A 27,110-nucleotide genomic window follows, 5' to 3' on the forward strand; every position below is an offset into this window, starting at 1 on the left:
AAACCAACTACTCTACCTTGCTAAAGAGGACAGAACTAGGTAAGGTGAGTTAATGCTACCAAAGGTATCACTTATTTCAGTTTCATACAGTATGTGAGAAACTGGTTAACTGCAATCTTGGGGAGAAAGGAGTGAAGAGAAAGACCTTCGATGGGACATCAAGAGATCAAGGGCCTAGCATGGGCCCTGCAACTTCCTATCTAGCCAGGAGACTTCAGACTCTCTGGGCCTCCGTGTCATTGCCTGTCAAATGATCATAATATGTTGATTTTATTTTCTGCTAGAGTGTTGGTTGACAACTGGAGATATGATTCAAATCGAACAGTTATATAAAAGTGCTTGAAATGGACTGGGTGTGGTGGCTCATGCCTGTAATTCTAGCACTTTGGGAGTCTGAGGCGGGTAGATCACCTGAGGCCAGGAGCTCGAGACCAGCCTGCCCAAGGCAAAACCCCATTTCTACTAAAAATACAAAAATTAGCCTGGCATGGTGGTGTAGGCCTGCAATCCCAAATACTTGGGAGGCTGAGGCACAAGAATCACTGGAACCCGGGCGGCAGAGGTTGCGGTGAGCCGAGATTGTGCCACTGCACTCCATCCTGGGTACCTGGGCAACAGGGTGAGACTGTCTCAAAAAAAAAAAGTGCTTCAAATGGGAATGCTTCTAGTTCTAAGCAGAAGGTTCTAAGCTGCTATTGTTATGCATACTATAAAGATAACACAAGACATTTGGTATAAAATAGGTGAGGTTGGTTATAAAATACTTTGGTTACATGATTCAGACACTTAGGGACTTCGGATGGTCCAGGCAATGAAAGTACTTGAGCTGCCTAAAGAGGAAAGACACTTTCCTTAGAGGAAAGTCTCTTGCATTTCACAGCCACATTCTCCTAAACCAGTATTCCCCAGGAATTGTTTGCACCAGGGCCTGAGTGATGCACGAAGTGGTCCCCTGGTGGTTTATGCCGCTTTTCAGAGTAATTTATTCCAGGATGTTTGTACACTGAGAGAATTTGGCACAGAGAGGGTCTGATGGAGGAGCGTATCATAAAAGTTCTCTGACCCAAGCTGCGTGGGTAGGAACTGGGCATCGTTGCTGAAATGGTAAAGGCCTGGGTCTTCCAGTTTGCACAAGGACTAGTATTTTGCTTTTACACCCACCCACGGGCCTGGATCTATGGAAGAACTTGTCAGGGGGCTGAGCTATTCCAAATTGCTCATTTCTGGAATGTCTTCTTTCTTCAGGTTTGAACAAGCAAGGATGATAATTTGACTTATTTGTCATAGTGCCTGGCAGGCCTGAACCCACTGCCTGCCCGTAAAGGTCCTGGGGCTGATGCATCAATTTCAGGACCTGTCCTGTTCTAGTGGAATGCAGAGTCATGTGTGAATCAGAATGGACTCAGCCCTTAAAAGCGCCGGTCTCCTGAATAGGAGGGCCTTGGTTTTTATGTGGTCTTTCTGCCCTTCCCTGATGGCTTGTTTTCCAGGTAGGCACAATCATTGGTTCTTCCCAAAGGCACTTTTCTCTGTGTTTGCAATGCACTGTTTATGCCCCTACAGCTCTGTAAGTAATAATACAAAGCTTTTCATCTTCAAAGTGATTTATACACATTAATTAATCCTCATCATACTTCTGAGTTTCTGCACGTTAAATAACCACCCTGCCTCCATGTTGTACTTAGGAAACCCAGATCCAAAAGGCAAAGAAATTTGCCAAGGCTAAGGAGAAAGGAATCACTGTGGCCAAGATCAGGGCTTCAGATCCTGACCCCTTCATGCTTGCAGACCTGCGGTCACCTCTGGAGAGTGGCTGACAGTAAGCCTATAGCTGCTTGCTTACTGCCATCACTGCAGGGTAAATTGGCCCATTACATCACTCATTTTGGGTTATAAACTATTTTTTGATACTCTAGGGTCAAAGCATAATTTTACCTAAAGAATATATAATAGGAAATGATGGATTACAAACTAATATACCATGCTAAGATGCTCAGGTCCAGCTTCCAGTAGCCTGCAGACTAAAAATAAATATATTTCCTAGTCTATCATTTACAAGTTACATACCTGATTAAAACATTAAACTCTCACTGTACCGTTTCCCATGTATATGATCGCCCTTACAGAAAGCTATTCTATTTTAACTACCAAGTCCCATAAATCAGGCAGTAGCCATCTATCTCTCTCCAGCAAGTAGAGTAGAAGGTACACTGGGGACGCTATTGGCAGAGGCAGGCAGTACCACAATTTCTGTATCTGGGCTCCCGGTGGTGCCCGCTGACGCAGCAGAACATTAAGCCTGAAAAGCGAACACATGGACCCTTTCTGAAGTTTCTGACACAAAGCCAAATCATGAAAAGACCCCAAAGGCACATTTAGTTTGCTTCCACGGAGCCCCCTGAACAGCCACCTGGGGAAACACACAAAGCTACCTTTAGCAACACACCAGAGTCTACTCAAGCGATTCAGCGGGGCAGCAGATATCCTTGTGCCCTTCTCCGGCCGATCCATGACTCCATGCTTCATCAAGAGGTAAGTGAGAAGCAGACATGACTTGAAATTAGGGGTGCTTGGGTCTTAGGCCTCAGTTCCCCTGTAGAGCTGTGGTGTAGAGTACAAACTACACTTTTGCAAAGCCCCAGATGAGCATGACACCTTTCCCTGGAGGGTCAGTTTTCTCACTCTGGGAGGGCATTCCTAAGAAATGAAACTGGTAGGGAATATAAATGCTTATTTTCCATAGTAAGACAAATATAGCTATGTTATGGAAGAAAGTGAAAAATTTATGTTAATTGTTAGATTGTATTGGTCTGCCTTGGGCAGGGCGCCAGATCTGTGGGGGTGCACAGTCATGTCCCTTTGCCATCAGGCAAGCTAAGGTAGAATGGTCTGGGAAGTGCCGGGCCAGTTCCTTCTTTGGCAGATGCCATGCTTGCTGCCTGGGAGTGAAGGATGTGTGGGAGCCCCCAGTGCTGAGTGAGAAGGGAGGGTTTATGTTGAGGGAAGGGGCAAGGCCAGCACGGTCAGGGTGGCCTTTTCTCATCTCTTCAATGGGAGGAGTTTCAGCATACGTGCTGGGAACTGTTTTGGAGTCAGCTTCACTGAACTGGGGTTTTACGGGTTTGCTTTGCAACATGGCACAGCCAAACTGGGCAGGTCTGTCATAGCTGCCCTGAAACCAAGCCAGAACCATCAAGTGTTTCAAATAAACTTTAACAGACATCACCATGGACTCTTCCTAAGCCAGGAGAACTGCCTTTTGCAGGCTCAGTTGACAGAGCAGCAGCACTGGGGCTCTTTGTTGGGGCCAAGAGCCGTGAGCAGGCTTTGTGTGCAGCCCAAGATGCTCTTACGTACATGGCACCCTGCCCCTGGGTGCTCAGCATCTGTCACTTTCCAGGGTGACAGGGCTACACCCTGTGGCTGTAAACCAACACCTTTGGCATAGGGAGACAGATACTCCAGCGACTTCACCTATGTCATACACTAAGTCACCAGAAGCCCAGCTGCCAGGAGAGGTGACCCTGATTCAGATTCAGCCGCTCATGGTGAGGAGAGAGTTGAGGCTGTGGAAGGGATATGGGCAAGGCCAATGGTGTCTGGGTAATTCGATTCTGTATAAAGACCTGGATGGATGCTCCAGCCTGTCAGTCCTGTTTCTGTTCCACAGCTCTGAAAATAAGCTAGCTACTTTGGCTTTCTCTCGAATCAAGATGTTCTCAGGCATGCCAACCACTATTCTTCAATTTGGTTTTTGGCTGAAGTTAACCAGTGTTGAAAACATTTCAAAGCACAGACCTGGGTTAAAATCCAAGGAGAGAGAAGACTAGAAGGCCACTCTGAGAGTGAGGGATAGGTTTGTGGGAATGACAAGTCTCAGCTCATCTCCAAGAAAGGATATAGTAGGGATGCTTAATTTCCCTTCTGATGAATGTCGTTTAGAAACATGAAGGAGAAGCTCATCAGATTTAAGTGGATTTCAGGAAGGAAAAAATCACCTCCATCCATCACACATTATCACGTCTTTCAGGAGCCAAGAAGCAAATTGTACAGACATAGAGGGCATCTGGATTCACAAATCTGTGGCCTCTCCCCCGCATGGTCACCCCCGATGTTGCTGAATAAGGCCATCCTAACTTACCTATGAAATATGCCAGCAAAATAGCCAAGAGGAGGGCCGCAGCGATGGCGGAGAGGGCGGCACATTTCCAGCTGCAGTATTTGGAGGGCTTCTTCAGCTTGAAAGCCTTCCTGGAGAAAGTATTCCTGGGCAGCAGGCGGGGCGGGGGCGTGTAAACGGTTCCTGAGGTCAAAGGGTATCCCGGGGAAGAGCTGCTAAACAAGGGTGTGCTCCCCGAGGAGGTCTTGAAGAGGAAGTGCCTGCCGGGAAAAGGGAAAGAGTCAGGGTGGCTGCGGGTAGCCAAGGAGGAACATTTAGCTGCTTTTCTTCCACTCTGCTCTATCTAGTCCCAGCATAATCCTAGTTAACTAACCTCACCCTGGAGTGGAAGAAAGGGCGAACATTACATTCAATGACGACATAAATGAATTCCATAAATGCGCATGCTTTGCTCCTTTCACATATGCATCTAGTTGTTATCTTCCACAACAACCTGCAAAGCATTCAAAGCAAATATGGAAACTGAACGTCACCTCCTCAGAGATGATGAGGTTGAGGATGCTAAGTGTTATCACGTATTAGACACCTACTATTTAAAAAAAAATAAAAAACTTTTGTTTTTGGTTCATGGGTACATGTGCAGGTTTGTTATATAGGTAAACTCGTGCCACTAGGGTTTAATGTACAGATTATTTTGTCACCCAGGTAAAGAAAATGTGGTATACATACACCATGGAATATTATACAGCTGTGAAAAAGTGAGATTGTATCCTTTGCAGGAGGAACATGGATAGAGCTAGATACCTACTATTGAAAGGCACTTGAAATGTATTGTCACAACTATTTACAAACTAAAGATTATAATATCTCCATTTTATTATTTTTAAAAATTTTTAATTCTTTCTGTAATCCAGATATATTCTTTTTAAAAATTTCAATAGTTTTTGGGGTACAGGTGATTTCCAGTTACGTGGACAAGTTCTTTAGTGGTGATTTCTGAGATTTTGGTGCGCTTGTCATCAGAGCAGTGTACACCGTACCTAATATGTAGTCTTCTATTCCTCACCCCCTCCACCCTTTCCCCCAAGTCACCAAAATTTACTCTGTTATTCTTATGCCTTTGCTTCCTCATAGCTTAGCTCCCACTTATAAGTGAGAACGTATGATAGTTGGCTTTCCATTCCTGATTTACTTCACTTAGAACAGTGGCCTCCGGCTCCAACCAAGTTGCTGCAAAAACCATTATTTCATTCCATTTTTATGGCTGAATACCTTCATTTTAGATAGGAGAAATTAGGCTTGGAGAAGCCAAGCAACTGTCTGAGGACTGAAACGCAGAGCTCTTTCGATAAAACCTATGCACTTACATGTTACCTTACACTCTCTCTGACCCTTGCTGTCCTGCTGTCACCTCCCCCGCAGTCCTGCTTCCTGTTCTGAGACACCTTCTCCAGGTCATATGATCATCTGATCTCTGGATCATCTTTGCCTATCAATTGAACAAGGTGCCCATGGAAGCCAGAGCTGTGGTGTGACAACCACCCAGCAGAACCGTACAGCAGAGCAGACAGTGCAGAAGAGGATACGGCTCCTCCTCAGGCTTAGGAGTCTATCACTCTGCGGGCACTTTAAGGACTATTAATTATTAATTCTCTGACGATTCTCTCCTATACATGCCACTTATAAAACTTCAAATGTGACTTGCTAAACCTTGTTTAAAATGAGGACTTGTCTTCCAGGGAATATATAGTGGAATTTGAGGCAGGAGTCTGAGCAGCTGGAGGCCACGGACTATGTCTTATTTTGTACCTTGTTCACCCTGAAGTTCCCAGAACCCACATCAACCCAACATGCAGAGGCAGACCTTAGTGAATGGTTGGGTGAGTGAATGAATTAACAGAGTCCTTTCATTATTTTGCAGTTTTACTCATCTGCAATTGTAAGATTTTAAAATGTTACTGCCGTTATTTCCTTCCTCTTCACCTTTTCAGTAGGTGCTACTTAATTTATTGACCACTAACGATGTGTCAGTTACAATGTTAAAGGTTTTACTTGTAAATAAACGTCACATTAACCCCAAGAGGTGGGTACTATTATTACCTCAATTTTATAGATGAGAAAACTAACGCTGGGAGTTGGCAAGCAGGGTCATTAGGGCTCAAGCTCCAGTCTGCCTGACTTAAAACAATTTTTATTTACATCCAGTTAGACCCTTTGAAGCTCTAATCAGACCTACTACACCACACTGCTTTGCATCTGGGGGCTAGCAGGCTTTCCCAGTGGGCTTGTAAGGCAGGATAGTTGTCATTACAAATATATGTATCTTGGCTTCTTCCAGATAAAACCTTGAAAGTATTCTAATCCTTCACAGAGATCAAACAAACCCAATATGACTGACAATCATGTCAGAAAATGAGTATCTGATGAGTGAATTATTTAACACAGCTAACATTAAAATAAAGTCTAGAAGTTTTATTCCATAAATAAGGCTTTGGACTCTTTGTCCCGCAGCTCTCTTTTAGTGCACCAGTTTAAAATGGTGTTTTGGAAGAGGAGGCAGTAGGCATGGCGTTCATGACAGCATTGCGCCACAAGACAGACCCTGGTAGTCCTGGTAGTGCCATTTTTTGCAAGGACCTGACACTGCTTTTGAGAACCTCCATCTCCTCATTTGTAAGACAGAGGTAATAAGAGTACAGGTACTTCATAACTTCTTATTGTGAGGATTGCAACACTGTAGGAAAACCATCAATAATCTTACAATATCATGCAGGATTATGTAGGAAAAGCACTTAACCAAGGTGTGTCTCATAGCAAGTGTCAGCCCATGTGAGTAGCTTTTATTATTAATCCTTCAGAGCTACATAAGGAGCCTGAAATACAAATTTTATTCTAAAGCTTGGCAAATGTCGAACAAATACCTGAAGAGTTTTCTAAGTTACTAGATAGTCCGCTGCCTTATAACAAGGCTTGAACATATCCACAGAAGAAAGCCACCCGGGTGACAGAGAAACCTTGGAATTTGATTTAGAACTCCTTCAAATTTATTTCTTAAACAGTTCTCCCAGAGTGAGCATGAAAATAGGAAATCAAATGAAAACAGTGGAACATAAAGGCATTGTAAGGAGTCACTAGTGAGTAAAAACACACGAACTCCAGTTCTTGCTTCCTCAGTGATCTTGCCAGTTTCTAGGGCTTCAGCCACCACCGATGTGTCTGTAGTCTCCAGATCTCCATTTCTATCTAGCTCATGGCCTTTTAGCTCCTGACCCACATCCCGTTGTGCATTGGGTATCTTATTTCATGGCTATCTTGAGTAAGTCACAACCAACCAAATTCAGACTATATTCATTTACATCCTCAAGTCCACCCCTCCTGGACTTCCTTTACTCCCAGTTACCCAAGAAACCTCCTCCTTTTCCCTTGTCTTTTCCCATCCAATAGCTGAATGAATCCCATGAATTTCATTTCTCAAAACCTCACCCACCAACCCCAACCTTTACCTTCCTGCCTTTTCCTTCCCAAGCCACAATGCCATTGTGCTCTGATTTATAAATCCGTGTTTATCCTTCCATGCCTGAAAGACGGGACCTAAGTTTCAACATGGAACCAGGCTCTCTACAACCACTACCCATTTCTTTCTTTTCTTTTCTTTTTCTTTTTTTGAGACAGAGTCTTGCTCTGCCGCCCAGGCTGGAGTGCAGTGGTGTGATCTTGGCTCACTGCAACCTCTGTCTCCCAGGTTCGAGTGATTCTCTTGCCTCACCCTCTGGAGTAGCTGGCATTACAGGTGCGTGCCACCACGCCCAGCTAATTTTTTGTATTTTTAGTAGAGATGAGCTTTCACTGTATTAGCCAGGATGGTCTCCATCTCCTGACCTTGTGACCCACCTGCTTCAGTCTCCCAAAGTGCTAGGATTATAGGCATGAGCTACCAAGCCTGGCCACCACTACCCATTTTTTAACCCTCATTTCTAATCAGATCTCCCAGCTCCCAAGCACTCATGCTTCAGCCACGCAAAAAGATACACATTTTCTCTTAACAAGCCTGTTCAGTTGAATCGAATGGCTTTTTCTGCTCTGTCCCACCCAACCCATCCTAGCCAACTCCTACCCACATTCCAACCACCTACCTGGGAAATCTATTCTAACATGGCCACCATCACTTTGTGCACTCATAAATCTATTCTCTCTCTCTCGATTTGATTTATAAACAGAATTTTATTTCTCCTATGATACAGTTACATCCTGGTGTTACTAATCTATCGGTATATAATTATTTTAAATATGTCTCACCCTAACCAGAATGTGAACTCCTGGACACTTGAACTGGTAGATATTACTTATTCCTGTTATATCCAGAGTCAAAACATTAGTGTCTGGACATCAGTCATATTTGTGGACAGAATAAATAACTTGAACATAGAAATGTTTTAGCAACATGAAAGCAACACGGTGAAGATTAAGAAGTTTCAATTGGCTTTAATATTATTTTTAATACATTCATTTATAACAAAAAAGAAGGATATGATTATTTCTTGCACATGGCATTGCTTTATGAAATCCTAAAAATGTTCCCTTGAAATTCCAGCCAATTTTCTACACTTTCCTCTAAAAAGGAAGTTAGCTGAGGTCACATGTCATCAAACAAAGCCCCGTTTCTCCCCAATAAAGGCTTCTAATAACATTGAGGATAAAATCAGATGTCTTTATCATGGCCTCCAACTCTCTGCATAATCTGCCCTCTGGCTACCTCTCCCACTGAAGCTTCCACCACTCTGCCCATCATATTGTCCTTTTGCTGTTGCCCATCATATCACATCTTTTTGCCTCAGGGCCTTTGCACTTACTGTTCCTTCTGCCTGGAAATATCTACACAATGTCTTCCTTCAATCTCTGCTCTCATAGCACTTTCTCAGAGAGATCTTCTGACCAACTGGGCCCTTTCAGTTTCTGTTATTATCTATCCTGTCATAACTGCCTGATCTTTTTTCATTAAATGCATGTGTCTATTTGCATATTACTTATTATCTGTCCCCATCATTAGAACTGAATTTCTATAAAGTTTAAAATAATCATTTTGTTCATGCTGTATCCTATCACCTAAAATAGAGCCTGGTTTAGAGTGGGGGAACTCAACAAATCTTTGTTAAATAAATGACTTACAACCTTTTCCAAGAACAAAATAATGAATGCTAAAAGAATAGTACTGTGAACATTTTTAATTTTAAAATAGGCTCCTCCTGCCGTGTTGATGCCTGTTTGCCAAACAGATTTACAAGTTTGCATATGTACATGCAGGCAAGAGTCTATATTTACACATGCAAGGCCAGAGCCCTCCACAAAAAAAAAAAAAAAGCAACCTGTATACTTTTCAGCACTGCATAAACTCTCACAGGATGTATCTCTCAGGTCGCTCATTGGCACTGTGGTGTCTGTGATGATCGCAGCTAAAAGAAACCCATTTAGTTATCACATCTCTTCTGTCTAGTTTCTGGGGCTTGAAATGATTAAACAAAAAACCAATAATATGTAGAATCTATTTCTCCCATGATATATTTACACCCTGGTGTCACTAATCTTTAGCAGATTAAATTCAACAAACAAATAGAAAGATTCGATAGAAGTGATCTTCAGACTGTGTCCCATAAATACCTGGAATCTATACTGTTTTTAACACAGCCCTCAAGTGATCACCTGGGCCCAGGAATTTGTACTGCTTCTAACACAGCACTCAGTGTTAAAAATAGTACAAAATCCTGGGCCCTATCCAGGTTTGAAGTTAGAGTCTGGGAGTGTAACGATTAAGAAGCTCCCCAGCAGCTGGGTGCGGCGGCTCACGCCTGAATCCCAGCACTTTGGGAGGCTGAGGTGGGCGAATTATTTGGGATCAGGTATTTGAGATCAGCCTGGCCAACATGGTGAAACCCTGTCTCTACTAAAAATACAAAAAAAGTAGTCGGGTATGGTGGTGGGCGCTTGTAATCCCAGCTACTTGGGAGGCTGAGGCAGGAGAATCACTTGAACCTGAGTGGTGGAGGTTGTAGTGAGCTGAGACCGCACCATTGCACTCCAGCCTGGGCAACAAGAATGAAACTCCACCTCAAAAAAAAAAAAAGAAGCAGGTCTTTAGGGGATTCTAATGTTCATTAACATTAAAGAAATTCTACCTGAATCATTTTTATGCCCTTCCACATGCATCTTACTTGCAGAGGACACACTAGATTGTTAGTAGAGATATATTTTTTAATGTAAGCGTTGAATGTGGGCGTCTTTAGGTGAAGTTTCATGAAGTCTGCTACTGCCTTTTGAAAGATTCAGCAAAAAGATCTCTATCTCTCAAGCTCTATAAAAATAGATAAGGCAAATGTGGCAAAATGGTAGCACTTGCTGAAGCCAGGTGGTTATTCTTACATGGTAGCATTCTTCCAACTTTTCTGTATGTTTGAAAATTTTCATAATAAAAAGTTGAAAAAAATGCAAGCTTTGATTCAACCAAGGATTGCAGTCACATGCTGCTGGAAAATCAAATAAAATGAAGTAAGACCTACAAGGTAATGGTCTGGCCAGATGGTCAAAGGGAGGACCAAGGGGGCTTGGGGGATGTCTCCTGATTTTTCCCGGAACCGGCTATTAAGACAGCTTCTCCCCCTGAGTGGCCTGCTCAGTGTGTTCAGATGAATCATTTGTGATGCCCCAACTGAACTTCTTCCCAGCGGTCGGTCGTGGAAGTAGCTCAGCTCGGGACTCCAGGCATCAGCAAAAATGTGTAGTTTCCAAATGCACTTGACATTTTTCAAGCACAACTCAATTGCTCTCAGAATTGGCCACTTGTGCCTCAGAAAGGAAAGGCAAATGAGGGGCCCCCAAAGTGCTGTCCTTGGAGTTTGCTAACACTCCAAGAGATAGAGAAAACCAGTCCTTGATGTCTTACAAAAAAATAAAAGGAGTCCACACACTTCTTTCCCTTCCCAGTCATGTCATGTGGGGGATGGGGGCTTTGGTCACAGCACCCAGCATTCTGCCAGGCACAGGTTAGGGGCTTGGGATGGAATAGTAAGGCGAAGGCTCTGCATTCTCGGCTCTGAATCCTACGTTCCTGTTCCTTCTTAAGAATACAGGGATCATCACTTCACCCTTAACTATCAATCTTTTTGGTAAATGTCATCACTTTTCCTCATGTGAAAACAAAACCATTTAATAAAAACTGAGAAGCGTACCTAAAAGCTGAACAGCCATTCTTCTATGTGCTTTACATGACAGCAAAGACGTGGATTTCAGGCAGAATCTTGGTTAACCAGGCTTCTGCTTCAAACTGGCTTAGAAAATTAAGGGCATGCATTGTCTCTGATTAAACAACCATGAAAGATTTTAAAAAGAAACCTAACAAACAAAAAAAGCCTCATGCATAACATGCATGCAACACGGGCCCCCACCAATTCGAAGGGCTGTGAATTTTCATTTTATTCTTATGATCCAGAAGGAGCTTGACTAATCTAGAGAGGTAGCTTTGAGAAGCGGAGGCTGACTGAACTGCTGAGGCTCCAACAAAAGACTTCTTTTCTTTTTCTTTCTTTCCTTTTTTCTCTGAGTCAATCACAAGTAAACTTAGTCATTAACCTTAAATCACACCAAAGAAACAAACAAATACATACAATTCCTTAACACCAAGTACCATTTTGCAGCTTGCAACCAGGGGGATCCCCCTATTTTCTGTTGTTTTGGCTTTATTCCCAGGGGAAAATCCTAGCAGGGCTGTGAAACAGAAATGTACCACACAAATAATTCTGCTGCCTCAATTCCCAAGGTCAACGCTTTTTTTTCCTTTTTCTCTCTTCCTCTCTCACTCACCGGTATCCCACGACCACATCACAGTGTACCATTCAGCTAACCAGGACAACTAACGACTAACAGGGCAGACCAACATGTTGTTCTTTGCTCACAAAGCCTGTGGCAGCAAATGTTTTTGAAACACAGCAGAAGTCTTAAATGGTCTCAACGCAGCGCTGTGTACAAAAAAGCAACTCTGGTTATCAGGTAAACCAGGTGTCGACTGTTGTTCTACCGAGAAAATTGACCTCCCCAGTAAATAAACTCACGGGTATTCAGAGGACCGGATGAAAACATTGATACACAGCCCATTAATCCCTAAAATATTCAGATGATCGTACATGCAGTGTCTGAAATTTGATAAAAAGCCAAGGAAAGGATAGAGGCACAAACACCCAGGAACGGGGGTGTGGTGCTCAGTGAGGGAGATGGGGTGTGCACTAGAAAACTCCAGATTTCATTACATTTCACTGGTTCTGGACATGCCCTTTGAAGCATCAAGTTTATTGTCTCTAAAAGAGTAAGTTTAATAAAGAGGTAGCCCATAAAGGGTACTGTAGCATGTAAAGTTACTGTAATTAGGTTTTCAGGAGTTATAATAAAACATTTAGCTGGAGAGAAGTTAAATAACCACCGCCCTTGCTGGCACCACGAATACCCTCTTGCATATGAAAAGGAATGGTGGTGGCTGAGGGAAAATTCAAGGGGCAGGTTCCGGAGTCAGACAGAGACAGAGACAAGGAACGTGGAGAGAAAGAGAAAACAGAAGGAGAGAAGCATAGAGAATGAGGTGAAAAAGAGATAATGAGAAAAATGATGGATACTACGCTACTGAGCCCTACTTGAGAAGCAAAACTAGGTGATCGCTTAAGCGTTGTCTTTATTTTCTTGTTTGCAAATATAAAATGTACACATTACAAAAAATCAAGTATGTAAATCCCCCCCCCTCCTCAGATGAAATCTTGCTCTGTTGCCCAGGCTGGAGTGCAGTAACGTGATCTCTGTTCACTGCAACCTCCACCTCCTGGGTTCAAGCAATTCTTCTGCCTCAGCCTCCTGAGTAGCTGGGATTACAAGAATGCGCCACCACGCCCGGGTAATTTTTGTATTTTTTAGTAGAGACGGGGTTTCATCATGTTGGCCAGGCTAGTCTCAAGCTCCTGACCTCATGATCCACCCACCTCGGCCTCTCAAAGTGCTGGGATTACAGCCATGAGCCACTGTGCCTGGCCAAGGATATAAATTTTAAAAATAGAAAGTTAACATCTCCTGTACTTTACAGATAGACTCATAAACACTTGATGTTTGTAGTCAGACTTCTTTTTCTACATAGAAACATTTCTTTACTGTCATCATCATCATGATTATTCATTTAATTATTTAGGAAACCCAACAGGATGGTACCAAGAAGGCAGTTTTAAGTCTGTAAATTCTAGACCAAGAGAACCAGGGTTTGCCTTCTGGTTCCGATATTCATCACTGTGTGATCTTGGGCAAGTTACTTAACCTTGCTAGGAGGCTGAGAATGAAAGTAGCTACTTCATGGGCTTGTTAGGGGGATTAGGTGAGTGTATTTGTGAAATGCTTAGCATTGAGATTGACATCAAGTGAATTGTCAATAAATGCAGATATTAATGGCTTGAGGGCAGGAGCCATGTATAGAATATTTTAGCTTTTACTAAATCTTCTTGAACTAGCATAGTGCCCAGCTGATTTAAAATATTTGTTGAATGAATGAGTTGTTCTAATTAGCTTGGTGACTGGGGAACTGCAGGCACCCCCACACACTGTCCCCAAAATAGTGTTATAAGGAAGAGAAGGGACTAGGATGTTACTAGTGTGCTTCTTCTCTTCCGGTTGAGAATTTATGCTTAGGTTGAGAAGTAAATTGTTTCCTTTAAAAATAGAACTTAAAATGTTTTAAATTGTTACTTCTCAAGTTTGAAAACCAAGAAGCCAATAATCCAATTAGTGTAGTGAAAAGTCTATTTTATATCATAGTTGCCTAAGCTTCAACTCAAGCCAATTTAATTCAGGAAAAAAAAATACGCTTTCAAGGTTTCTCAACCCTGAACCTTTCGGCTCATAGGGGACTGCCACTACATTTGCATATGCCATGAACAACAGGAAAATCCTCTATTTTGCCCTCTTCAAAATTTGCAGCCGTACCAAAAATATTCACAGCTGGAATAATTAGCAACTCAATTTATTGCCTTCCGTTTTCTAAATAGAAGCTTCGACTCTTGATATTTAAATAGTGTCACACTGTGATATAACATAGCATTTTTCATGGTAAAACTTTTCTTTTTCCTCCATGAAATGATATACTGCTCAGTGTGACAGGCAAGGTCTCTCGAGGTCACTCAAGAAACCTGGTGTTTTGTGAGCAAATCCATCTCAGAATCTTTGGATGAGATGAAGAGTCTTTTTTTTCCCCCTGGAGTTGTTAACTTGGTGACTTTTTTCAAGTTAATTGGTAAGAGTCTTGATATAGGAGAGGAAAATAAACCAAAGACGTCTGACTTTGACTTCAAATTTGACTTTGAATTCGCTATGCACTATCATATGGGAGTGTCCAGACAGCCATTTCAAATGGACTTATGCGTTCACCGGCGGCTAGAGGTAGATGGAGAAAGAATGCACACCATCGGACACAGCCAAGGAACAGAATGACTTCTGCCATTGCGTTTATTGCCTGGACGATTCAGAGAGTCAGAGGATGTTCAAGCTGGAAGCACCCTCTGGGTATATCCCTGTATCATATTCTGCTTCATGTGATCACATTTGTTTTTGTCTTATTTCTTAAGTCAAATTACAAAGCCAGGCTCTCTCTCTTTTGCTTTCTGGTATCTTTCCCTGTTCATAGCAGGTGCTCAAAAAGTCTGCTGAAGGAATTCACTAATTATGTTAGAGGGGGAAAATGAATGGGCTTGGAGCCAGGCGCACCTGAACTTAAATCTCAACTTCACCGGGAGATGCATGATGTGGGGAAAGCTAGGTATTCTCCCTGGGCCTTGGATGCCTCTTCTAAAAAAATAGAGACAATATCAATATTTACATCCCAGAACTCTTGGAAGGGCTGAGAGAGAGCATCAATACAATCTGAGAGCACAGAAGCAGGCTCACAGGAAGTGTTTAAAACATGTATGTGCTGCGTTGCGTCCACCGCGGCAATGAACACAGTATCTCAAATAGGAAATCACTGCCCAGCCAGTATTTATTGACCATGGAATATATATCACATGGTACTAGAAGTTTGGATGTATTGATGAATAAGTCCTTATCCTCATAGGAAATTTTCAGTCAGAGAGACAGAATAAACAAAACTCACATCCAGGTAAACAATACATAAAATACTTTCAAAATGTCAGAAGTACCAAGGGATTGAGGAGAAGTCTGAGGATAAGAAGTAACTGACCATACGAAGAATAGTAAAAAGGAGCATCCTAGGCAGTAGGAGCAGCATGTGCAAAGGCCCTGGGGTGGGAGCCATGCAATTTTTGAAGATGTAAAAGAAGGGCGGTGTGATCTGGGCCAGCGGCAGGAAGAAAAGATAGCTAAAATCCATGGCTTGAAGGCATGGGATCTATATTTTAGACCAAGTACAAAGGGTTCTAACTATGCCATCTCTTTGAGTTAATGAAGCACATTTAGGTGTATTCTATCTGAAAAACGACTAGGCTTGGAGATACTCATTGGGAATTCAGCACAGACCATTGTGATGAAAAAGCTCAGTTGTCTTCTTTGACCTCTGCCTTGAGGGTTTTGGTTTTTGTCCAGAATATTCTAGCCAGACCTGAATATTATACCCATTACCCTGTCTATATTTGGATATAGTCAGGCATATCTCAAGGTTAGCATGACCAAAACACACCTTTTGATTTTCACTCCAAACTTCTCTTCTCCTCCAAGCTTCACCCATATCAGTTACAGATGCCATCACTTTTCCAGTTGTGCTGGAGCCATCCCCAGGAATGGGAATATATTGCATGCAGGAAGTGTTTTAGAAAGTGCTCTTGGGAAGACCGTGTGTGAGGGAGTGAAGGGAGTGGACTGCCCTGGGTGGGTATGGCAGGGAGCTGAATTGTGACGCTGTTGGGAGGGGCTTAGGGCAATTCCATGGAAAGCTCTGGAGCTGGGATGGCTCTGCTGAGTTGTTCCAATTTGTGCAGAGGAGGCTGGCCCTTCATATTCTCACTCGGACCGGTCACTGGATGTGGGCTGTTCCCAGAGGAGGTCGTTGGAAGAGGTGGCTCTCCCCCGCTGAAGGCCAATCTCAGAGACGGACTTGGCTGAGTTCTGTTGGCTGCCAACATTACCAGCAACTGGAAGGACACCTGCTCCAGTCCTGGAGGGTGACGTCTGGGTGGGTGCCACGCCATCTACCTCACTAGGCTTCACCATGGTTCCTGCCCTTCCCTCACGCCCAATCCATCCTCAGTTGATTTCCTCTCTGCTTCCAACACATCCTCATCCTTTCTCACCACTCACACCTTGCGCCCGGCCTCCTGCACACAGCAGTCTTTAAAGAGGCCTCCCTCTTTCCACTTTGCCCGTTATGCCCCTTCTCCCCACAGGAGTCAGTCATTGCCTAGAAACATAAGTCAAAACATATTTCAAACCTTCCCATTCTTTTATGCTTAGAAGTTATCTGCATTGCGGCCTACAAGGCGTCTTGTGATGGTCGAGGTCATCTCTTCCTAATCTCTCCGTGCTCTGCTCCCAAGGCTCCTGCCACTCTTTGCTGTTCCTTAAAGAGGCCAAGCTCCTCCCCAAGTCCCGGTGGTCACACTGTGTTTCCCTCTCTCCTGTCCTTCTCTCTTCTTATTGCATGGTTCCTCTTTCTTGGGTCTTTCAAGTCTATCCTCAAAGCTCACTTTCTCAGAAAGGCTTCCTTGATCAACCTTTCCCATCTTAGCATCTCTCACCCTACCTTGTACAAAGTTAAAGCTGGGAACAGTCCACCTCCAGGGCTGGGGGTGGGGCACAAAGGCCCATTTCCCCCACCCTGCATTGTGATATCTCATTTAACCTGGATCACCTTGGGCAGCTATCTCCTTCATTCCTTGTTTGTCACATGCCTTTCCCAATGACATGTGCATTCCAGGAGGGCCAGGATTTCATCATCTTCCTCACCATTGTATCCCCAGGCCCTGGAAGAATGCCCAGCCCATGTTTGGTGCTCCAACAATTTTTAGTTAATGAATAAAGGCATGAACCAACATAGATCTTGAAAGATTATCTTATACTGCCTGTAGGAGGCGATGAATGCAGAAAGTTTCCTCTCTGCTCTCAGATGCAACACTTGTATTTATTTTCCCTGTAGTGTCCTTGTCAAGGGATCCCCTGTCATTGTGGTTTTTCAAGATTTCGATAAACAACATCATGTTCTCATTATTCCTACACATGGTTATTTTAAATCCATTGTGAAGGTTTCATCTTTCTATTCAAAGGAGCACTTTGGTGTGTTTTGTGAACCTCTTCATTTTCTTGATCTTTTAGATTGGAATTCTCCACAAGTTTTCTGTCATTCTTGAGGGATATCAGCTATAATCATGATTATTTTCACTTTAGACACCCAGTGATTTTGTAAAACAGTGGGAGAATGCATTTTTGATTAATTTCTGAGTTGATTAAGGGATGCTGGTATTTTGCAGCCCTATCCCTTCTTTCTTTCCACAGCAACCCAATGGCCTCATATCTTCAGGCATTACTTCACACGAATCGCCTGGCCGGCTCCCAGTTTGTAACTGGGTCCTCAGAGATCATCTTCCTATAAGTCTGGAAGAATTATTGGTAAATGTATATGCTCCTTATCTGTCACTTCCCTGCCCACCTACAGAGCAGTTTATCTTCCTAGGCTTGGTATCTCTGCAAACACGAAGATTTCTTGGTGCATTTTTCTCTTCCAAATCACTTTTAATACAATATGATAGAATGGTTTTCATCTTGGAAAAATCCTATATTTACCCTCCTCCACCTAGAGAAGAATCCATTAAGCGTTCTTTTTCCTCTACCTTTGTAACAAAGGAGTCCTGCCCAATGCACCTTTCTTTGTTTCCTTATCTTTGGTGCTTCAAGACGTCTGTTGAAGAGTTGCATTTACCATGATGTTGAATGGGGATCATGTTGACAGTCTTTCAGATGTCAACATATTACACACTCAGATCCATTTACCACTATTAATCAAATCACATGTACTGGTATTTTGTGTTGTGACTTTAAGGTTAATCCTTTCAAGAAATGTTTTGAGAGCAGACATTTTTTTCCCCTGGAACCTTTCTAGAAAAAGATTGGAGAAGAGACTGGTTCTCCAGCCTAACTATCTTATGGTCTCTCCCTTGAGTAGACGTTTTATAGAGAGGGTGGCATGCTGATCTTCCCACTATTTTCTCTAATTAATTAATTATTTTTTAAAAGTTGAGGTGAAAGTCATGTGTTACAAAATTAACCATTTTTAAGTGCACAAATCAGTGACATTCAGGGCATCCACAATGTTTAAATTCTGTCTCTATTTAAGTTTCAAAACATTTTCATTACTCCTCAGAAAAACTCAAATTCCCCCCAAAATCTATTAAACAGTAACTCGCCATTCCTTTACTCTCTCACTCCCAGCTCCTGGTAACCACTAATTTGGTTTCTGTCTCTATGGATTTGCCTATTCTGGATATTTCATATAAATGGACTCATGCAATATGTGACCTTTTGAGTCTGGCTTCTTTTCGCTTAGCATAATGTTTTCAAGTTTGTCCCCATTGTAGCATGTATCAGTTCTTCATTCCTTTTATAGTAGAATACTATTTCCTTGTGTGTGTGTGTGTCTGTGTGTGTGTGTGTGTGTCTGTGTGTGTGTGTGTGTGTGTATGTACATTTCTTTTTTTTTTTTTCGAGACAGAGTCTTGTTCTATCGCCAGGCGCCAGACTGAAGTGTAGTGGCGCAATCTCAGCTCACTGCAACCTCTGCCTCCGGGTTCAAGCAATTCTCCTTTCTCAGCCTCCCGGGTAGCTGGGACTACAGGCACAGGCCACCATGCCCAGCTAATTTTTTTTGTATTTTTAGTAGAGACGGGGTTTCACCATGTTGGCCAGGATAGTCTTGATCTCTTGACCTTGTGATCCGCCTGCCTCGGCCTCCCACAGTGCTGGAATTACAGGCTTGAGCCACCGCTCCCGGCCACATTTTTTCTTTATTCATTCATCCACTGATGAACATTTGGGTTGTTTCCACGATTTGACTATTGTAAATAGTACTGCTACAAACATTGGTGTGAAAATGTCTGTTTGTGCACCTGCTTTCAAATATTTGGGGGATCTCCCTAGGAGAGGAATTGCTGGATCATGGGGGTGCCCCCGTTTACTTTGTGCTGCTATTGAGGAATCCATGAGACTGGGACTTCTTAATTTATAAAGAAAAGGTGTTATTTGGCTCCTGATTCTGCAGGCTGTAAAAGAAGCAGGGCATCGGCATATGCTTCCGATAAGGACGTCAGGAAGCTTCCAATCATGGCAGAAGGAGAAGGGAGCTGGCATCACAAGGTAAGAGATGGAGAAAGAGAGCAGGAGGTACCAGGCTCTTTTAAGATAACCAGATCTTGCAGGAACTAATAAAGCAAGAACTCACTCATTTCCGGGAGGAAGGCACAAGTTGATCATGAGGGATGAACTTCCATGACCCAAACACCTCCCACCAGGCCCCACCTCCAACATTGGGGATCACATTCCAGCATGAGACACGGAGAGGACAATCCCAACTATATAATATGGTAAAAAAATGGTTAACTTTTTGTGAAACCTCTAGCTGTTTTCTAAATGTAGACAATGATAATCAACATTGAACTCTTCAGGAAGCTCAAATTCTGGTTGACAGTAAGCATTTTGCTAGTCTCTTTGTACCCTATCCATATCCTGAGTTTGTTTTTGAAAAGTGTTAAAGAATTACAAAACAAGAAGCATCACCAGGGAGCCAGGTGGCAGCAGTAGTAGAAAGAGTCAAAATATTTCATACCTTAGGAAATGTCTTAACATACCCAAGTCAGCAGGCTCCCATTTCAGAAAAGACCTTTTAGTGAGAACCGAGTGGGGTTTACATTCTAGGAAGCCTATCTATCCATGACATTTTTTTTTCTATTTTATTGGATGTATTATATAAAGTATTTAGAATAACTCATACATCAGTTTAAGTTTTTCAATTTTTTATATATTCACTTGTCATATTTTAATATGTGATAGATATACTTTTCTTTTTTTCCTTTTAACTTTTATTTTAGGTTCAATGGTACATGTTCAGGTTTGTTATATAGGTAAACTCGTGTCATGGGGGTTTGGTGTATGGAATATTTTGTCACCGGGTTCTAAGCATTGTATCCAAAAGGGAATCTTTTTTTTCTGATCTTCTCTCTCCTCCCACCCTCCACCCCAGTAGGGCCCAGTGTCTGTTGTTCCCTTTGTTGTGTCAATGTGCTGTCATTTCATCATTTACCTCCCACTTATAAGTAAAAATATGTGGTATTTGGTTTTCTGTTCCTGTGCTAGTTTGCTAAGGATAATGGTCTCTAGCTCCATCCATGTTCCCACAAAAGACATGATCTCATTTTTAATGGCTGCGTAGTATTCCATGGTGTGTATGTGCCACATTTTCTTTATCTAGTTTACCATTGATGGGTATTTAGGTGGATTCCAGGTCTTTGCTATTGTCAATACTGCTGCAATGAACATATACACACGTGTATCTTTACAGTAGAATGATTTATATTCCTTTGGATATATACCCAATAATGTCTATGAAACTTTTAAATGAAAGTTTTTCTGGTTAGCATATATTATATTATAAACAGTCTGTATGTGCCAAGCCCAAATATTGCCTGACTTGATAAATGAGTTCAGGTATGAGTGAATTCTAAAAGTTTATGCTTTGAGAAAAATTATGTTTTATTTTAGAAAGCAAGATCATAAAGTCCTTCCTAGCAAGGGCTTGAAAAAATTCTGGCCTTTCTACTTTTGTCATAAGATCAGAGAGGATCTGAAAAACAACATCGTAAAAGATGCTTTTTGGATCACCAAGTATATTTGTATATTACTAGTGTTAGATAAAGAGAGGGTTCCATGATATTTGGGAAACAGTGGCGTAAACAGAATTCAGAAGATTACTGCAAATCTTCACAAACCTTTAATACTCAAATATCATAAATATTCCAGTACTCTATACTATTTATTACCCCACTTACTTTTTGAGTTTTATACCTACCCGTCTTCTCAGCCTTAAAACTGGTATTTCATGGCATTCCTTATTTGAGAACCGAAGTTCTAATTCATTTCTCTCTATTTCTAGATCGGTACTCTCAGGCCCAGAAAGACGTGAAAAAACAACAACCAACCAAAAAACCCAATAATGGCTATTTTTGTGGATGCTCAAGATGCATTTGCTGGGTAGATGAAGGAAGGAAGGAAGGAAAGAAAGAAGAGAGAAGGTATATAAATGTGCAAAAATTAAAGGGGACCGACTAAGTATCACATGGGATTTCTTCAAGGTCGAGGAAGGACAACAAAATTGATTTATCGAAATTCTTGTATAGCTGCTGACAATTCCTAAGTCATCTAAATAATTCTAAATGAAGGAGCTGGCAGAGGTGAAGGAAAACAAAAGAAAAAGAAAACTGGCCAGGTGTGGTGGCTCATGCCTGTAATCCTAGCACTTTGGGAGGATGAGGTGGGCAGACTGCCTGAGCTCAGGAGTTCGAGACCAGCCTGGGCAACACGGTGAAACCCTGTCTCTGCTAAAATACAAAATAAATCAGCCGGGTATGGTGGTGTGTGCCTGTAGTTCCAGCTACTTGGGAGGCTGAGGCAAGAGAATTGCTTGAACCCGGGAGGCAGAGGTTGCAGTGAACCAAGACCGTGCCACTGCACTCCAGCCTGGTAACACAGAAAGACTCCATCTCTACAAAAAAATAAAAAAAAATAAAAAAAAAATAAAAAAAAATAAGAAAACTGCCACTCCTTTTTTGCTTATTATAGATTATTCCTCTCACATCAACCATGTATAGCAATTTCAGGCATTTAAGCTTGGGGCACTGTTGCTTCTCTTTAACCCTCCAATAAACAGTGGTCATCTTTATTACTATCTATTTTCCCATTTGAATTTACATCAGGCTCTTTGAGGCATGAGCGAATAGAAGACCTATCGGCATATTTACTCACATTTCTTTATATGTGTAATAGCCATAGGTATAATATATTCATCTTATTTAGAACTCTTCATGAAATGACACAAGAGCACTTCAGGGATATTAATTAAGCTTTATGGCGACCCCTGTGACATGTCTGCCTGTTGACATGTATCTGTTGGACACTCAGAAAGGAATGTACAGAAGTGTGTCATTTAAGTGTGTTTGTAGGCCAGCCACATACTTACTGACAGTGCACAGAACAGATTCATACATTTCAGTTGTCAAAAAAAAAAAGCCATTAAAAAAGGTAACCATCATTTAGCAACAATACATAAATATCACCATGGCACATAATACACTCTAAGGCAGACCCTGCAGCATCCTTATTACAAAACAAGTCCCAGGGCAGCGGGCTCTGAAAGCTAGGCTTCCTTGAAAGGTTCCTAGTTTCTTAAATGCTGGGTTTCCTAGGGCCCCGGGCAAGGCTTTTTAAAAATGCAAGTGTCAAGGAAAACTGTCATGCAGGTTTGCCTCAAGTACTCAAAAAGCTTGTCACTGCCATCTTGGATGTCTTGACGAAGATACAGTTGGACAAGCCGAGGCATGGTAAATTGAAATCTGCCTGTCAGGGAGGTGGCATGTTAGACTAAAAAGCAGGTGCCCACCTTCAGGCATTTGCTTTGCAAGTGGCGGAATTAAACAAAAGCTAAAGGCAATTCTGGTACTGGGGAGGAGGCTGCCTTTGCAGATGTCTTGAAGGCTTGGACTTGAACTGGGCTTCTTCCTGGCTCTTAGTTTTGCTTGACAAGTTTAATGGCTGCATGAAAAACAAAGCAATGTCTGCTTATCTGTGGAGGGAAGTGAGGGATGAGGGGAAGAGAAGTGATAGGGAGGAGAAGCAAGGAACAAGAGGGAAGGTCAGGGTCACAGTCAGGTCGGGACAGCCCTGCTGATTCTAGGAGGCAGGATGGGGTGATGGTTAATAAGGAAACTGTCAGCAGCAGGTGGGGTCAGAGCCTGGTTGCCTCACCTGTAACCTGTGCAGCCTAAGGCAAATGATTTGTTATTATTACATCTTAGTTTCCTCATGAAAATAGTGAAAATGATGGAAAACCTTTCTTAGGAATATGCATGGATTAAATGAGCAGCTCAGCACACACCTGACATTGAGCAGATCCTCAATAAATGTTGGCTATTAGTGTTATGCAGGTAATTATCAATGAATCCCATAGACTGCCTACTTTAAGTATATATCTCTTTCCTTTTAGTCCCCTTTTCTCCCTCCCTCCCTCCCTCCTTTCCTTCTTCCCTCCCTCCCTCCCTTCCTCCCTCCCTCCCTTCCTTCCTTCCTTTTTCCTTCCTTCCTGCCTCCCTCCCTCTCCCTCCCTCCTCCCTCCCTCCTTCCTCTCTCCCTCCTTCACTGCCTCCCTCTGTTCCTCCCTTCCTTCCTTCCTCCCTCCCTCCCTCACTCTCTCCTTCCATCATTCTTTCCCTCCTTTACTACCCGCCTCCCTCCCTCCCTCCCTTTCTTCCTTCCTTCATTCCCTCCTTCCATCAGACGCATTGGTTAACTTCAATGTACTTTCATTTCCTCCCTTTCTGGTGTGTCCTTCCTTTCCATTTCCTCGTGGCAAATCTAACCATAACATGCCTTTGTGTTAATCCCTTTTGGGCTTTCCATCCCACACTGAATAAACCTTAAGGTGCTTGACTGCACCCAGAAGGTGACCTTGACTTGGGCCAAGAGACCTCTCTACCCACTTCCTGAGTCTCACTCTGGTTGATCCAGAATGCTTGCACAGCCTTGCTTTTCCAGCCTTTTCCTATTCTCTCGCCTTTGCCTGGAATGCCCTTTTGCTGGGGTAGCTCTCACTGCTCTATCCAGATGGAACTCAGAGCCATTTCTGCCAGCCAGACTTCCCTGACCAGGTAGGTTGGATGCACTCCCCGCTCCATGTTTTCATATAGTCCCCTGAGCTAATGTCTGGCTTACAACACCCTATATCAATATCCATGATCTGCTCTGTGGCCTTACTCCCACTAGACTGTGATCCCCAGAGGTCAGGGGCCACGCCTTTTCTATCCTTCACCCTCTGTGCCATGGTGCTCAGCTGCTAGTAGGACCTCTACAAATGTTGGCTGAATTAAGCTGAAGTCCTACAAACACAGCTGGTAATGGGATTACCAACAGGAGGTGGGAAATACAAAAATCCTTATTTAGCATAAAATCAGAGTTTCAGATAAAGTAACTATATAAGTTTGGCCTGAGGGCCTCTTATTGACGGAGCCCTCACATACTTATTTCACAAAAAAGGCTGTCTTCCTCACCAGATTTTCAAGCCCTTGATCATAATGCTTTTCTTTAATAGTTAAACAATAATACTGCCTTACTAGGCATTCCTCTTGGGATTCAGAAACCTGAGTAGGTCTTTTTAGACATTCTTATAATATCCCCGTTAGGTAGATAGAGGCAAAGAGGATGAAGAGAAGAGGCAAACTCAAACATTGCCAAATTATAATGAGAAAGGAAAAGCAAAAAAGGTTAGGAGTTTTGAATCACGTAGGCCAGGCTGTAGCACAGTCTGGGAATGAACAGAAAGAGCCCTACAGCTAGAATCAAGGGGAGTGAGAGAGTCAGATTTTCCCTACAGCTATGTCTGTTTCTCATACTACATCTGGCATTAAGATGGGGTGTTGGCATTTCTAGGGTATTTACATACTATTTAGTACATTATTCCTTGAAAAAAAAATCCTCTTAATTCCATGTCTGAAATCTAACACCATAAACTTCTGGCTCTTATTTTAAACCCACAAAAGAAACGCAGGCCATTAAATAAGGAGGAATAAAGAGAGATCGTAACATTTGAATTGAGACAGACACAATTTGGCACAATCTATCAAAATTCAAAATGCACATTATACATATCCTTTGATCTCGCAATTTCACTTCCAGGAATTTAACTTTTGAATATAATTATATAAGTATGCAAAGAAAGATATATACACAAGACTTTTCATTACAGATTTGTTTGTAATAGCAAAATTCTGAAAGCAATCTAAATGTCCATCTAGAAGAGACTGGTTAAATAAATTACAGCATTATAGAATATTACACAGACTTTAAAAAAGAATGAGGTAAGTCTACATAAAATTACCTGAAAATACTTCCACAATATCTCATTAAGTGATAAAAAGGAAGTTGCCAAATGATATGTATATGATTCCATTTATATTAAACTTAAAATATATACGTTCAGACATCCACAAGCATTTTTGAAAGCCTAAAATAATCAACCTTCAAGTGAAATTTCCTTGAAAATGGAAATTGAGAAGCAGGGAATAGTCCTTTCCATTTTCTCTCTCTGTGTTGAATATTTTACCAAGAGAATGTGCACATTCTGTAATAAAATAACTGAAAAGACAAAAGATGTTGTAATAGGTGCTCTAATTCTTTGCCTTAATTCATGACCTTTCCTTTGCAGAAGGAAATGGAGATAAATATTCTGTGCAGGGTAAGTAGGCACCAACATCTCCTAATCATGCAGGAAATAGTGAGGGGTGCTGGGGAAAGCTCTAGCCAGAGGCTTGCCTTCCAGCCCCACTCGGGCATTTGGAGTGGAAGGCACTGGAGTGTCATAGAACTTTCTAAGCCTCACTCTCCTTGACTGTAAAAATAGTCATTGGACTCTACTAGGTGATCTGAACCTGGTTTCCAGTTTGAAAACTCTGCCTCTGTGCAACCAAATGAAGCCCCTTCTCTTAAATGATCAGGGTTCAGTTTTTTTTGTTTTTGTTTTTTTGTTTTTTTGAAATGGAGTCTCACTCCTTCACCCAGCCTAGAGTGCAGTGGCATGATCTCGGCTCACTACAACCTCCACCTCCTGGGTTAAAACAATTCTCTTTGCCTCAGCCTCCCGAGTAGCTGGGATCATAGGCGTGCACCACCATGCCCCACTAATTTTTGTATTTTTAATAGAGATGGGGTTTCACCATGTTGGCCAGGCTGGTCTTGAACTCCTGACCTCAAGTGATCCACCCATCTCTGCCTCAAAAAGTGTTGGGATTATAGGTGTGAGCCACCATGCCTGGCCGGGCACAGTTGTTTTGGCCAACCTAATTCATGTTGACCTTGACTCCTTCTTCTAATATCTTCTAATGCGGTGGTAAGAATCAAGGGCCAACATCCCTGAAGACGGCATCTGCTTTATTCCACATCTGCATCACCAGGTTTCTTTTTCTCCTTTCTCTGTCTCTCTCTGCCTTCCTTTATCTCTATCTCCATCTCTCTCTTTCTCTCTATCTCTAGCTATCTCTCCCTTTCTGCCTGAATTAGCCCTTTGGCATAAGCACTGTGAAGAATGCTACACTTGTCTCTTTTCCCCAAACTGAACGGTATAACGAATTTGAAGACAGGACACGAGGATGTCCCCGTTGTAACACTGCTTTTATGTTTCCAAAGATAAAGCAAACAGTAGTGAAACTGAAAAAAATGAAGTATACCCAGACACGTACTGAATATGCCCCTTCTACCTTGTTCCCAGCCCACCCCAATGCCACCACACACACACGATTACATTGAAATTCTTGGTGGGTTTAAATGCATGTGTGCCACCCTTACCCCCTACTGCACTGATCCTTACAACTTCTAATAATATCAGATTGATTCACTGGAGTGTAAACAGCAATGGGCACCATTATTAACATTAGGACATGTTGCATTTTAGGACAAAAATTTTTATCTAATTAAACACAGAACCATACTGATGTTACCTATACTCATGGAGCTATCTGACCCCTGTGATCCATCCCATCTACACACACCACAACAAACAGAATATACTGCGTTGCTGAGAATATTAGGAGCTTGAAGCATGGAGTTAAATGTTTCCCATTCAAAGTTTTATTAAAAAGCAAAACCTAAATTTCTTCAAAGTCATTCAACTTTATAAGGCAAAACTGCTTCTCCGGCCATTTCCAAGAGATGGGAAATGCAT

General features: G+C 42.3%; 1 protein-coding gene across 11 annotated transcripts in view; it reads right to left on the reverse strand.

Moving 5' to 3' along the window:
- The window catches only part of TENM2 (teneurin transmembrane protein 2), a 1,283,391-nt gene that overhangs the window by 265,957 nt on the left and 990,324 nt on the right, over nt 1-27,110 (reverse strand). For all 11 annotated transcript variants that reach the window (XM_032252759.1, XM_032252757.1, XM_032252755.1 and 8 more), the window contains one exon: nt 4,142-4,380. In XM_032252759.1, coding sequence (XP_032108650.1) covers nt 4,142-4,380 — 239 coding nt within the window. The remainder of the gene's footprint in view (nt 1-4,141; nt 4,381-27,110) is intronic.

Source organism: Sapajus apella, unplaced genomic scaffold, assembly GCF_009761245.1.
Source record: "Sapajus apella isolate SASKATOON/1434 unplaced genomic scaffold, GSC_monkey_1.0 scaffold79, whole genome shotgun sequence".
In the NCBI taxonomy this organism is placed as follows: Eukaryota; Metazoa; Chordata; class Mammalia; order Primates; family Cebidae; genus Sapajus; species Sapajus apella.